Source organism: Egretta garzetta, unplaced genomic scaffold, assembly GCF_000687185.1.
Source record: "Egretta garzetta isolate BGI_Z169 unplaced genomic scaffold, ASM68718v1 scaffold8, whole genome shotgun sequence".
In the NCBI taxonomy this organism is placed as follows: Eukaryota; Metazoa; Chordata; class Aves; order Pelecaniformes; family Ardeidae; genus Egretta; species Egretta garzetta.
The window spans coordinates 3283588-3298953 of record NW_009260407.1 but is presented as its reverse complement, the minus strand read 5'-3'; the positions used below and the strand labels follow the sequence as shown (position 1 = coordinate 3298953).

The 15366-nt window shown below is 41.5% G+C and overlaps 1 protein-coding gene across 1 annotated transcript in view; it reads left to right on the top strand.

Moving 5' to 3' along the window:
• Positions 1 to 15366, top strand: part of SORCS3 (sortilin related VPS10 domain containing receptor 3) — a 210652-nt gene that overhangs the window by 95830 nt on the left and 99456 nt on the right. Inside the window, exon 5 of the mRNA XM_009643479.1 lies at positions 3619 to 3692. Within this exon, the coding sequence (XP_009641774.1) occupies positions 3619 to 3692 (74 nt within the window). The remainder of the gene's footprint in view (positions 1 to 3618; positions 3693 to 15366) is intronic.

Genomic DNA, 15366 nt, shown 5'->3' with positions numbered 1-15366 from the left:
AGCTTTCAGGAGGCTCCTGGAACCTGTCTGCCCAAATAGGTGCAGAGGTTGCTGAGATGGGCTGAGTGCTCTGACTGTGTTTGCTGAGGTGCCTCTCCAGTAGATGCAGGATTCTGAGTTTATTTTTGTGTTAGGATCTGAATTTTGTCACCCTTTCCTTGAGTCAGGACTTTGTCCTTCTGGTTTGTGTCCTGCTTCTGAATTGCTCCTTAGTCAAGTCCTCTGCATGTCACTCTTTAGCTGTGTCAAGGCACAAGACCGGCCCATAAAGACCTGTAATGGTCTTCATTTTTCATTAATCAGAGTAGGTCAAATAACACACGGGGGTTGTCGAAAAGGCATACCCTCACAGTGTACACCCTCATGGTACACTGAAGTCCATCCTTCTTAAACTAATGTGTTGGAGTGCTCTGGGAAGTGGAAATGCCAGAGATTACTCTGGCAGAACAGAGCTTAGAAAGGGAAAATCTTGGCACCAAGCAAACCTTTCCATTGCTTAGTATTCAGCCTTAGGACAAATTAATCTCTATTGAAATCTGCTGTACTTGCCACTAAATTTGTTGTCGCTTCTAAAAGCATCTCTTCTCCCATGAAGGGAGATGAACAGAAAGTGTGTGTGTGTGTGTATATATTTATATATATATATTTAATTTTAATGCATGCTAGAAAACTCTTTATTGTCTGTTTTATTTAGTAATTCAACATTAACCTTTACATTTGCATCTGTAAATAATGCTATAAAAGTGAACTGGGCCAGAGAGACCTTTCAGGAATTTGTTCTGTCATACAGCTTTAGGACTCAATCATCTGGTTAAAATTCAAAGTGGGTGCCTAGAATAAGTAGGTGAATAAATAAAAGTTCTTGAAATGAATAATATCCTCCTTATCTCTTTATCTGAAATCACCTAAAGGCTGCAAGTTCAATTTAATCCTTCTACCATCAGTCAGTCTGAGCTTTAATAGAAAGAAGGGGGGAAAAAAGTACTCAGTAGCTGGTCTCTGGTTTTTAACTTGATAGAGAGAAGGATGCTCCCTGAATAAGACACCGTAGGAGAGACGAGTAGTTAGGAAGAGATTGTGCTTCATGCCACTGAGCTGTCTGTAGATACTGCTGTTATGCAGCTGCAAAAGAAAAGGAAATGCTGGAGGCAAATGATAGAAGAGAATCTAAGGAAAGTGAAGTATTTTGCTAATCCTTTCCTCTCCTGGTGAGAATGGTTAATCTGTTGCAGAATGCTATGTGGATGCTAGTGCCGCTTGCACTTGCTTGTGAACAGGAGTGGGCTGAGGCTAAGCTGCCTGGAGCCCGTGATTTGTACAGCACCGTGGCTCGAGCAGCGCGCCATACCTGCCGTCAGGAAATGGAAAGGATAGTCAAGTTGTATGATGCAACTGATGCAACACTCAGTCTGTGTGCAGGGGTCCTTGCAGGTGTAAAACGATGTCAAATGACTCAAGTGATATTGCTGGGAGGCACCATGCTAACGTCAAGGCAGAGTTTTGACTCTTGGAGTGTGGATTTTCAATTATTATTTCTAAAAATCTGGATGTTCCTTCAGAAGGAAGGATGTGATGCCGTTTGGATAAACATTTGCTATTTACCTTCTTGATGTACGGCCTTGATATCGACTTCATAAGCCTATCCTCAAATCTGGAGAAGGAATTTTCTTTTCCTAGCTCCTTTAATTAAAAAAGATAAGCAATGCTTTATTTTGTATCTGTGGAGAATTCCTTTTGAGGTAGAGGATTCTCTACTGTACTTTTTTAGACTGTCACTGTGATTGGTTGACCAGAAAAGCAGAGGAAGCCCAGATAGCGTGGGCTTTTACTGCAGTATCTTACCTTATCTAGTGACAGTGCCAAAGAAATACTGCTAAATAGGAATACTCAGATTATGTCTGATCTCCTAGAGAACATGGGGCAGAAAAGCTCTCCTAGTATTTCTTACCACAAGCCCAGAGATGTTGGTTGAAGTCTGCATAATGGGAGCCCATTTCGACATGAAGATTGGAGCATGCCTGCTTCCATCTCTTTCCCCCTGATGTGCTTTATTCACTGGCAGCTTGAGCTGTCGTTGGCAGAAAATGGACATCCTGTTGGCATAAACTCAAAGGACTGATTCTTTTGTCTTTACACATACCACTTGCATTAGATAATTGATGGGGTTTGAATTTCAGTTTCTGATTTTCTTTTTGCTAGCTATACAGTAGTTTGGTTGTGTAGTTAAGTACAAATGTAGTAAGAATTAAACAGCTACTTCAGGCTTTGGACACTGCTCAAACAGCCCTTCCCAGTCACCTTTGTAAATTGTTCTGCGGCCCAGCTCTGATGTGGCTGCTGGATCTCCGTGGTCAAAGATGCTGCCCATTCGAGAAAGTTTAATATTCAGCGCAAGCACATACAGTTTATCTTCACAGTCACACTTAGCCATCCATCATAGCTGTGCCATGGTACACATCACTAGGGTTGTGAACCCGTCTAATCTGAACATGGACCTGCCTCTGATTTGTAAATCCAGTTACTCAAAATGAAATCAAATGCACAACCTTTTCTCAAATGATACCGTTTTCCCATAAAGGACCTAAATTTGGATATTACAAACATTCAAGTTTCTCAGCTCTGTTATCTACCTCCTTGGCCTACAATCAACCCTTATTATCTTAAGCCAGAATTTATTTCAGATTAAATTTATTTTAAATCCTGTTCAAAAGAGTGCCTGCTATTTATTTCCCTGTGATCTAGTTGTAAAGCAGAGTAGTTATTTCTCAAAGTGTATTTTTTTTTCTGAAGAACCAAACTTGCTCCAAGTTGGAGAAGAGGAGCTTACGTGTGCTTTGATTATGAGCAAGTGGGTTGTGGGTAATAAACTAGTTATACGGAGAATGGTGTTTGTGGTATTAAGCTGAGTATGCATGAAGCAAACTTATGTTTGAGGCTTAGTGTGGAGTTGCATGGAAATTTGGTTACATTACATTTGTTAGCCAGAAAGGCTCAAAATGATTGTTAGATTGAAAATTTGGCTTTCAAGAACCACCACTTCACTGTCTTTAATGTTTTGATTTCTAACTTATCTCAAAATTTAGACCTTGTTCTGAACATAGAAGTTGTAAATTAGGAGCAATTTCCTTTTCTTTCCCACACAGAAGAGAAATGTAACCCACACCATAAAAATGAATCGTAGGATGACCTTGGGTTGCTACCTACTGCATTATTGTCACGTTAACTAATCTAATTTGTCTTTCATTCTATTTAATGTTAGGAATTTACATGTCATCCATCACCTGCTTCCTGTTGGGCTGAAAAAGCCAGGGGGACTGCCAGCTTTGTCATATGGCAGCCAAAGTGAATGTGTTGACAGCTGAAATCAGGAAGCACAAAAATGTTTGAAAAGGTTTTGGAAGAGCCAACCTGCTTTGGAGCTTCAGCAGCTCAGTCTGGGTTAAACATGAAGGGAGGGGGTTGCCTTGTTAGCCTTCCCTGGCAGTGAGGCTGATGGAAAACTGTGCAGGACAATCCACTCCCCTTCTTTAATTTGAGCTGATTTTAATACTTTATTTAACGACAGTCCTTCCTCTTCCTCCTCAAAGTTTACACTTTCTCTCTTTTTCTGTCTTTCAGCTGTACGGCTCCATGGACTTTGGAAGAAAATGGCAGCTCATGCATGAGCGGGTCACTCCAAACAGGTTTTACTGGTGAGTAATGCCCTCAGGCTTTGCTTGCTTTGGGCAGGTCGTGGAGGGGAGAAGGGCATCTAACTTGAAGGGATTGGTTGCTTTACCTGAACACTAAGGATGCCCTTGGTTTTGGTTATCATCAGTGTTGTGTACTCAATCCATAGGACGCGTCTTGCAGTGCTATAGCTGAATGTCTCCACGTTTGTACCTCTTTCAAATCTGATAATAGTGGTGTCTTGTACAGATGAGTACAAGTCTTTTGATAATTGCAAACCTCCTACTTCTTCGTTATATACCTATGTTCCATAACACAGAGAACCTGCCTGGTGCTTCAGCAACAAAGTTATGATCACTGGATCTCCTATTTTTCAACTCTTCTGAGAGTTACTTTAGCCTACAACAGAGTCTTTGTGCGGAGCCAGCCACTCTGACCAGTCTCCTTATGCAACTGTTGGGAGAAAGGACGATTCAGACTCTGCTTTGAATCACCCTCTGGGGAGCCAGATTCTTTCTACTGACTGGTGAGAGCTCAGGATCTGCAAACAGTTTGCTAAAAATCTGCTTTATGACTATCTTACTTTGCATTTCCTAAGTGTCAGCCTCCAAAATTGGGAGAGTGTCTTAAAAGCAGATGATTAAACAAACTTAGTTCCTGTCTCCAAGCTCCTCTATTTCAACTGCCACTTTTCCAAACTTTTCTCCGCCATGTGAAGGCCCAAGAATTGCATTTAGAGAAAAAGAGAAAACCTGGCAGGAGTCTTCTGTAATTGAATCTAGTATTTGGGGCTTGAATCAGTTTCTTAATGCTGTACTAGATGCCAGATGATGGTACATGTGTGAACATGTAGAAGTGCTGATTTACAGAACCTGTGAATAGTTGAAGAAGTGCCTGGTCCTAAAGGCCAAAAAAGATCATAATATTAATTAACCAGAGGCTCTTATTTTGAATGGTTAAAACTATAAAAAGGACTTGGATGACTTAAGAATTGACTCCCAATTGTAAAGCATGTTATGTATATCTTAGAGTCAAATTCTCTTAGAAATTCTTGTGTGCCATTAAAAGCACCTGGAATCCAGGCCCAAAATATCTATAGATTAGATTTGTAGTATTTCCACACCTTGAAGTGGGTATAGATACCTCATGGGATTTTCAAATTGTCTAGGTCCTTCTGCAAATCTCTCTAAACAGCTTTAGACTCCCACATCTAAAACGTGGCTTTTTGGCACCAAGTCTGGAAATTTCCCTCAAAGTGCCTGTGGGTTTTGGACAATGTAAGAAGGTTTTTCAACATCTAGGAAAGGAAGTTGTAAGGCTTCTAAGTCACATAGACCTGCAAAATGTATCAAAGATCTAGAACCTGGTCTGACCGTGTCACTGTTTCACATTTCCATGGTGAAGGAAAGGTGGTTATGTTCTCCTCGTTGTGGTGGCAGGTGGTTGACCAACCTAACTATCCAAAATCCTTTGATTTTGCTACTCATGTTGGGTGTGCATGACAAAGGTGAGTGTAGGTCCTCTCCAGGTGTATCCTTCTGTGGAGCAGAATAGCTGGTCCTATGGGATAATTGTGCCCTACCCTTCGAATAGCACAGTTGAGCTTAGGGGAGAGGCTTTCTTGGAGGATAAAGTGCAAGGGCTGAGCTGACTTGGAAACAAAGGGTAATCTGTTTCTAAAGGAGAGGTTATAGTATTATGGGTTTTTTTAACTTTCATATAATAATGGTTAATGGAAATTGCCTGTTTGTCCATTTGACATCCAAACCCATAGACTCTTTTCCACAATCTACCTCATTTTTCGTACAGCATTTTGGCTGCATAGTTTGAATGATGCTTTTTAACACTGCATTATATAAAGACTCTGTTTCAAGTGTCTCCTTCTCTTAGAAAATGTAGAAGTCTTCTATAGTTAAAACTCGTATGGCATAGACCTAGAAATCTTTATTCCACTCAGAAACAGTAAAATCCCATTGACAATAAACTTTCCAAGAGAGTGAATTAGATTTTTCCCAGAGTGAGAAAGATTTGAACCAATTCATAGTGCAGGGGTCAGAGATGTTGAAATTTTGGAACATAATTACTCCCCTTAGCTGTCTGATTTCTTTCTTTTTCCCTTTCTTTCTTTTTAAAGCTGCAAACCATGATGGCTTACAAGCTCTGGCTTTTAAGATGTGTACAGAAAAAGAAATGCGAGAACACTTTAGCCTTGGGAATTTGATGATTTATTTTTATTAGGCTTTGAAAGAGGGAGAAAGTGAGTATAGCTATAAGTTTCAGAGGGACATGAGCTACTGCTCTGTGGAGTTCATCATCCTATCAAACACTACGTTATCAAACCTCTGAATTAAAACTTCCAGGAAAGGTGAAATAACAATGATAGGGAGATGCCAAAATCAGAGGTAAGCTGCTCGTTTGTGCCGCTCTGCCATGTTTATCAGTAGGGGCGCAGGTAAGCATCCTTCATCAAATGGGACAGTCGTCATCTGATCTGAATGCGGCTGGCTTTATCTGGGGCAGCCTTTGTCAACTGTTTTTGTCTTCAAAGCATGACTTTCATCTCTCAGGCTGCTGTGAATGGGCTTGTGAAGACTATAATCTTCACCTGGTTCATGGGATCAGTCAGCCTGACAGGGAGAGGTCTTTATTTTTCTCTCTGAGACCTTTCCAAATAATTATACCTTCCCTGAGAGAGCTCGGATATAGAGACTTTAAGGCCAGGAGAAAATTATGATTGCATCAGAACTCGTGAGGTTGGGATGTGAATTTTCACTCAGCAGAGTAAGCAGGACCTCTCTGTCAGTCATGGACACACAAGTCACTCTGTGTTTTGTGTAGCTCTGGCAGACAGCGTCTGTGATGGCTCTCCACTGGTCAACAACAAAGTCCTAAGCTCCAATCCTGATCTGTGCCTTTGCATCCTGGCTCTTGCCTTCAACTTCTTCCCTTAGTCCCAGATGTTGGTGCTAATCGTTGGGTTGTAGTTTTGTATTCTCATCCCGTATGGATGTCACATGTCCGGCAGTTTATGGAACGTCTCTCATCAGTTCCTGCAGCCAGCTCGGAGTTTGTACCTGAGCTGAGATTCACCTCTCGGCCACTCATAGTTATAAAAACTAGGATTTGAGATCTCTACTTGTAGTAGTGATTCATTTGTTAGCTACACCCACTGATGGCAGTGGCAGAGCTTGAACAGAATGTGTTACTTGATGTGAGTACAGGCATCCAAATTTGGCTCCCACGTGCCTTGGCCTCAGAGATTTTAATAACTTAGAATCCTGTAAAGCTGGAAATAGGAGCTTACGCTAATGTGATACAGAAATTCCCAGACCACTCATCACTCTGAAATTACTCAAGATGACTGGAACCAGCATGGGTGCAAAGTTTGTTAAAGACTTACTCAGTGTTCTTTTCTTTTAAAACACATTTCTGCAGCTCCCTCTGGGCCCTGTTCATTTTCTCCCACTGTAACTTAGACACCTGTGCTGTCATGTGGAGGGATATAAAAAATTCAATCCATATTTTGTACTGTAGGAATGTTGGGAAAGTTCCCTTGTCTGTGAAACACATGGCGTATTCTGCGCTGACTAAATACTGCCTCCGTTCAGATAAGAACTCAAAGGACTTGAATCGTCCTTCAGTTGCTTTGCTGCCTCTGCCTTTCCTGTCGTGGGACAACAGGACAAAGCAGGAGGGCAGGACGGTTTGGTTAATGGAGCATGCACCAAGCCTTGGTCAGCACTTTGCTGGACCACAGCTTTTCGGTGTCATTGTGGGTGACTCAAGCTGACTTTGCCTTGTTACCCCCTAGGTAAGACTGGGATAGGAGAGCATTTCTTTTCCTTGTTGGGTGTAATGGGTGAAGTACTCAAATATTGTGATACCAGGTGCTACAGCAGTGGATTAAGAGCACTGAAGGGCACTAGAGAGTTAAATGATGCTTTAGTGGAGTATGAAGTCCTTTTATAATCTTATGGCTTAATTCTTTAAAATGTGGAGTTCCACAAGGTGACCTCTGTTTCCTGGCTAATCAGCTAAATGTCTGTGAGCATCATCCCCTGTCCATCTGTCTTTCGAGGCCCTGCCTACGTTTGCTAAGCAGATGCGGGGATGGCCATCCTGTGCAGAAGACAGAGATATATTCCTTGGGGCATCCACCCCCTTTCTTGGGATCTCCCCAGGCTGCTCAGTGCTGGGGGACTCATTCGTGTTTCCTGCTTCCTGTCATCACTGGGGAATATGAAGCGGTGGATGTTGGGACCATTTTCCATTTTTTTTGCCTGGTACATCTAGACATTTACCCTTCTCTCGTGTTTTTTTTTTTGTTTTTTTTTTTTTTTAACTTGCTCTGTGGGACTTTGGGTAATTCTGTCAAAGCCTGGGAGTGGGAACAGTGGGGGAACCCCATTTGTGTAGAAGAGAGGGAGAAACCTGCACAGCATTTCTGATGGCTATGGGGATATTTGTAGCCCAGGATGAGCCCAGCCAATAAGAGACACTGAGATACACGCTAGTGAAAACACCAACAAGGCAGGAGGGGAGAGACAGCCGGAGGAGGAAAATAGGACATGCGCTAGCCTGGCTTCAAGGAGCAGCATTTGTATCTGCAAATAGGAGAAATGCGGTGTAACAAGCCGTTCTCAAGCACACTGCTGATTCCCTCACATTAGTCCCCCCAGAATTTTATTTTTATTCTTTCTGTGATAACCAACCAGATTTCTGGTTGTTTTGGTATTCATGAATGCCAGCCACAATCGTTTTGAACTCCAGGGATTAAAAATCAGGGGAAGGGAACAGGCTGTGCTTTCACTGGGAGAAGGGAAGGGGCTGTGCATCCACTTAGGCTGTGCTCTGGAGTTAGGGCTTTTCTGTCACAGTTGTTTGAGGCATGAGCCAGCAAATTTTGCCTCTTGAGTACAAGGTTTTCAGTCCTTTTTGCCACGATTTTGAATAAGAACAGTGATAGAATTTAGCCAGTGTATTTCTATTTATTTGCAGCTTGAATTTCATGAAGGCTATAGTGGAGGCTGGTTTGGATATCTGAGAGTAATGTAGCAGAAGATAAGGGATTTACCTCAGTGTTTCGAAAGGTTATGGCTTGGGTTTGGACCTGCAGTGAGGCAGAGGTTTGTGTATGTTTTTATTTCCTCATCTCTGTGACAGCACTGCTATTTCCTAATCCCAGTGCCAATTTGGGTCCACACAGACTGTTTCAGCAGCAGTTCCAGTAGTGACCTTTGGATACAGCTAAGGTTACCTTTACTTGACCAGTTTGCCAGCAATGAAATGGTTAGTCAAATATGTGCCTGTCTGTCCTGTAAATCCCACTAATCATTAACTACCAGATGGTGTCATTGCGTAGTGCTGGGGAAACATCGCCTGATTTTTTACAGCCAAGTTTAGTGTTAAGAAAACATAGTCTTGTAAATGTCAAATTGACTATTAAGTAATCCTGCATTGGAGTTTTTGAGAATTAAAACCATACCATACATGGAGCTGTGGATAAAAGGAATAATTCCAGTTTGGCAGCCATGGATAACACCACCTATAACATCACCGAGGCATAGACCCAGTGGCTATTCACATAGACCCCACATCAAGAACTGGATAGGGGACCTATTACTGGAGGCTTCTGGGGGCTAATGACTCATTTGCCTGGGTTAAGGGACTTGCTTCCCATGCCCTGCGGGTGAGAACACCTGGGAGAGGTTTTTCTCCCAGAGGGTAATGCTAACATAAATCTGGAATGTGTTACTTAAGCCACCATGACCATGAACTGTACTAGGCTGAGGACAAAATTTTCAAACCCTAGCCGTAAGCTCTGTAATAGGAGTTCAGGAGAGATGAGACCTTCTTTAAAGGTCTTGGCATATATTGAAAGATTTCCTTGCAAGGTCACATTAGTTAATTAAAGATCACAGCACCATGGGGATAATAAGGCTAATTTTATTTTCCCTTTCACTTAAAGATGGGCAAGTGGGGAAACTGTGAGATTAGGGATTTTCTTTGCCTTTTGTGTGCCTACAATTAGTGCAGTTGGCACTATAGATATTTAACATTTTCAAGCATTAGGTCATAGCTGACTAGCTTGTGATTACACAGTAACTCATCAGCAGAGATAGAAATGGACCTGGATGTAGAGTTGGGTACTTTTTATTGGCTGAAATAGTGTTTATTTTTGTTGAAAAGGTTTCAAGTCAATAAAGATATTTTAGAACTCATGTCAACATTATCAAAATGTTCCTCTCAAAAAATTAAACAAAGGAATATCCTGAAGTATTTGAAATTTTTTGGATGTTTTTTAGTGATTTTTTTCAAATTTGAATAATATCTCATTTTGCAATATATGAGCTTTTAAAATTCAAGTAGGGAGAGAGCACAGTCTGAAACGCAGTGCCTGGATAAAGCCAGCATGAAGGGACCCTGACTCCTGTTCCCACCTTGATCTTCTGTGATGCAGAGCAGCTGCTGGTCCCTTACGTCGCAGTTAGATGCTCGGTATGCTTAAAATGTGCTTCTTCATAACTGTGAACAGTAGCTTACAAGAGTGATCAACAGTTTGAGAAACTTTCTAAGTTTTACATTTTGCTTTTGTCCATGAGCTTGTTTTTTTCTTACACTTAATCTTATCCTGGTTTTCAGCTATAGATTGCTAAGCATTTTCCCAGGGATGTTGTGATAGGTTTCCTGGATATCTAAGAGTATAAAATCCTAAATGACCCTAAGGAAAGGAAAATCCTTCACTTTCTGTCTCTGGGGAACCCTGCAGGCCTGTTTCACAGAGGCCACATAGACCCCACCTGCTGTGTCTGTGCCTATGGTTAGTCCAACGTTCAGATTACCATTCCCTTGACCACAGTCTGTGTTGTTTTAAAACTAATTTATGGGAGATTGACACAAATAGTTGGATCTCAGAAAGCAGCTTTGTAGAAGGTGGCAAAACCCCTTAGTACACTACTGGAGGAGTATTATGGAATTTTTTTCTAGTTTACCTGGGACTAAAAGCAAAGATATTTGGGTTTCTGGGTTATATTTACACTTTTTTTCCTGACTAATGGCTTCATTGTACACAGGAAATTTGATACAACTGGTCTCTTGTACTATGGATTTAAGCTCTAAGTAGTAGCTGATGGAAGAACTCCTAAAGAATGTTCATTGCCTGACTTCGCTGTTGTGTGATGCTCCTCTCTGTGCTGCCTGCTTTCCTAGGAAAGTAAGAGCTTGACTTTGTAAAAGACCTGCGGGTGCCATGCTGTCAGGCTCCCTAGGCTCAAAGCTGGTTTAACAAGAAAAAGAAAATCATACTGGTTACAAGTATGTGATCATGAGGGGAAATAATTTAAAACACTTTAGATTCCTCCTTTAAAACCCATGAACTAGATAATAAATGAACCACAAGAAAAGAGCCACATGATAGCAAACTTGCAATTCATATACCACCTCTGAAATTCTGGCTGCTATCTCAGAGTTCTTTCAATGGGTGGTGTAATACCCTCTGGGAGGGCAATTTTGGAATAAGTCACCTTTGAGGAACTTTCCTTTTTAACCTCCTTTTGCCTGAGAAACAGCATATTTTGCAGAAGGAGAGATTACCCCTTCTCCACTAATGTAACTGTGGATGTCCTTACCTAAATACTGTCTGGCTTCTAGAATTTGCGATTTGTTGTGATTTTAGTACAATTTGTGATGTTAGCCATATTTATGATTTTAATGTACAGTGGCTGGCAGTGATATTTTTTTTTCTTTTAAAGACTGGAAAAGTAAGGGCTGAAATATTTTCTGTTCATTGGTTTTAAATTTAATGCTTACCACTAGTTGTCATATATTGTACTGTAGTTAGGGCTTTCAGCCATCAAAAAAAGCCTTTTGCTTTGGTTTCTCATCTATCAGGTTTCTTTATGTCCCAGGGGCCAGACTCTTCTCTTTATTTCCCCCATTGCTAATGTTGGATCACTTTGTAATCAGACCTCCCCACCCCGCTCTCTTGTGCCTACGTGTCTGAGACTGGAGCAAATCAGATAAACTGCTAGAAAGAAAGATCTAAGGAGGAATTTGTTGAGTATTTCCCCCAATTAAGACTGATCCCTGGACTGGGTCCCCAATACCACGTCTGTCTGGACAGTGCATGGTGGAATGATCTGTTTCCTTCTCATGCAACAGGGATAAGATGTCCCAACCTCATCCCTGTGTTTCACAGGCCAATGTGGAAGCTTAAATGCTCTCCTGCAGAGTCATGCAGCCTGCCCGGGCTGACTTCATTCTGTCTCTCCCTGATGCATGTGAACTCAAACACAAATTAATTTCAGCCTGTCAGTAACAGTCCCAGAGTAATTCTTTGTGATACTTTGTAGGAAGCAGTGATGAAAGCCAGCCCTCTAATTAATATATTGAATAATGCATCTCCCTGAGGCATATGGGGATCTCCCATACTGTCATAGCTTGGCAAAGCTAATCAAAAGCTGGGCTGCCAGTAGTATCATATTTTGTGCTCTCTGGCTAGCAAGGAATATTCTCCTGCTTTTTTTTTTTTTTTTTGTGTGTGTGTGTGGGATTGGGCTTAGGTTTTGGCCTGTGTTCTATATCACAATAATCTCTGTTTCTGGGCAAATGGGTGAATTTTCACTGTGGGAGAGAATGCCTCTTGCTTTTAGGTGACTCACAGAGAAATCTTTGGGAGTTGTTTTAAAAAGGCACCACTGTTCTGAGACGTTGAGGAACGACCTTTTCACTTACTCTGATTGTGGATATAATTTTCCAGCAATTTCATTCAGTGGCAAAACATCTGCTGACATCAGGGAGCCAAGCAGCTTTCCTGGACCTGGCCTCCCTGCTGTTCCAGGTCTCATCCCGGATGGCCCACCTGGATTTTCAGAGATGCACCTTTGTGTAGATTCCTACAGCTGCTCTTTCTTAACAGCAGCTGGAGCTGGAAGCATTCTTGCACTGGAGAAAGTTGCAATCTAATGGAGAATTTATCCTCAGTAAGTACATCAATACTATCAGGGACCATTTGTGCTTGAAACTAGATTTTCAGTCATACCTCAAAGCTCTTCAGGTAGATTTTCTCAAGAAGAATCAGGAAGGACCCAGATAAACTCCAGTTTCCCTGAACTGACTTCACCCTCTGAACCTTTGGAAGTTTGCCTGCCATTAAGTTGAACAAAAACAGTTGTTTTATTTAACAGAAGGAGCTGAACCCATGCTGTGCAGAAAGAACAGTCTTATCATGGCAAACCAGACAAGATGTTTCTGCATTCATTTAAACGTGAGCCATTTGTGTTGCTCAATAACATCCATTAAAGATAAGGAGGTCCCTCTTTATGCCTTCTGCCTGTTGGAAATTAACAAACTCTCTGAAAATGCCAATTCATCAGCAGTTATATGAGGCAGAATTCATTCCCGGCAAGAGAAGAAATTGAAACTCCCATCCTTTTGTTCCTTGGCATTCCCCCGAGCCTCCTCTGTAGAATGAGATGAGTTTAATTCTGCTATTGTTAGGCATAGCGAGCACGAAGCTACATCAGAACGTAAGAGTGGGAAGGAGTATCTTATTAGCTGCACTACAGGTTCTTTTAAATAACGTTGATTCAGTAACTTGTCTCTTGCTGATCATATCCAGAACAAGGACGAGAAGCCAATGAGTGAGTGAGGCTGTTTTGCTTGCATATTTGTAGTAAGCTAATTGGAATAGGAGATAGCAGGGGTTATCATGGCTCTGTAATTATCTCACAGATAATTGTCCTCCACTGGGCAGAAGGCAATGAAAACGGGATGTAGACACCTTCCCATGTTTAATGAAGTATCAGAAGTTCTTCAGCTGAGTTTGAGAGAGAGAAACATACTGACCTGTGACTGCCAGCAAGGACTGAGGAAATAATAAATAACACCTGTAGACTTCAGAGCTTATTGCTGTAGGTCTGGGTTTTCTCCCATAGGAGAAAATCCTGCTTTTTATTGGAAAAAAATAAAGAGAAACAAGCCAAAAACCCTGCCAGATTTTTGGCCAACGGGTGCAGAAAGATCCTGAGGTTTTGCTCACAATATTTTTTTTGGTTTTCAGGTTTTGATTGAAAATCTTTGAGGGAAGGAGACATGTTCCATTACAATATAGATTTTAGGGGTAACCTGTAGTAGTGACTCCCTAAAGCCATTTCTGGATCTGCTGTAGTTTCTCTAGAATACTTTTTTTTTTCTTTCTACAAATCATTCGATTTGAACAGTGCGTTGACACTGGAATTTGCCTCAAGGCTAGAAAACAGCAGAGTATTACTTTTCATTTGGCCTTGTACATTTCTTTCCTTTTATTGCTCATCTATAACAACAGATTAAGAACCCAACAAAGAGAAGCTCTTGATTTGCCTACAGCTTGACCATACATCTTTACTTCTTGACGTGCGGGTAGCACAAACTCCCATTGCAACATTCTGCGCTGAGCTTTCTTACTTGAAAAGGGTGATGCTTTGGGGATAAGGATGCTTTTGGAGTCTGCCACTGGGAAGAGCTGGGAGTGCACCCAGTGCTCAGCCCCATGGGCAGCCTTGTCTGCTTATCGTTGGTGCATCCATCTGACTCGAAGTGAAGGAACTCACAAAAGCTCTGTGGTTTCCCTGGTCTCTCCTGCCACAGTGTCACTCTTCCACTGAGAAACCGACCTGCAAGCGGCTGTGGCCATTTTATTCATCTCCTCTCCATTCTGTCTGTGAGGATGCTTCTGTTTTGGATGCAAACCTGTTTTGTCATGAGACGCACGGTCATCTGCAGACCTCCTGTCACCATTGCTTTTACCCATCATAGCCACGCAGACTTGCTGTTTCTACAGACAGAGCCTGTCTTTGCATATCTGTCTGCTGCCAGAATCCTTTTTGTTTCCTGCTTTTTTGTCTTTTCCTCTTGTGGATGTCGGGACAAATGAGCATCTCACTCTTAGAGGCTAATTGAGTGTGATTTGTTTTGGGCAAGGAGACACGTTGATGCATTTATGCTTGCTGGTCCAGAACAGAGTAGTTTATTCTCCTCTGTCTTTCTCTTCCTTCTACTTCTTCTTTCCTCTCTCTCTCTTCCTTTCCTGGCTGATGGTTAAAAGTCAAAGAATAAAATAAGCCATTTGTTCTCTTTAGGTTAGCATCTGAAATGAAGAGAAACAACTGTCACAAAAGGTGGTTTGTGACAGATATGTAGTTTTTCACATTGCCTTTCTCCAAAATGCATAAACTGAACCACAAATTTATTTCCAGAATGTTAGAAGTTATCCCAGGGTGATTCTTCACAATATTCTGCAACAGGGAACGTGAAGACTCATCCTTCCTTAATTAATACAATGTACAATGGCCATAGGCATATGGGGCTCATCAGCATATCCTGTACCTTTTGCTTGTGCCAAGTTTCATACTGGCATCCCCTCTTTGGACAATATAAGATTTATTTTTATTCCTCTACTGCTGCATTCATTTATTAAATGATGCTCTTGCGCTGAAGCTTTCCAGAGGCACTATATTCTGCCTAGGACTCTGTTAATAGCTGAATCACTGAGCCTTAGCGTTTCAGGCATGTTGTAATTTCAGTCAGAAAATGTTCATACAAATGAGGGCAATTAAACATACAGTGAACTGAGAATCCTTATTTTGGTGTAAAACATTACTTGAGCGGGTTGTGTTTAAGACACTTTTGCTAGGAGACAAACTCAAAGGAATGTTATGA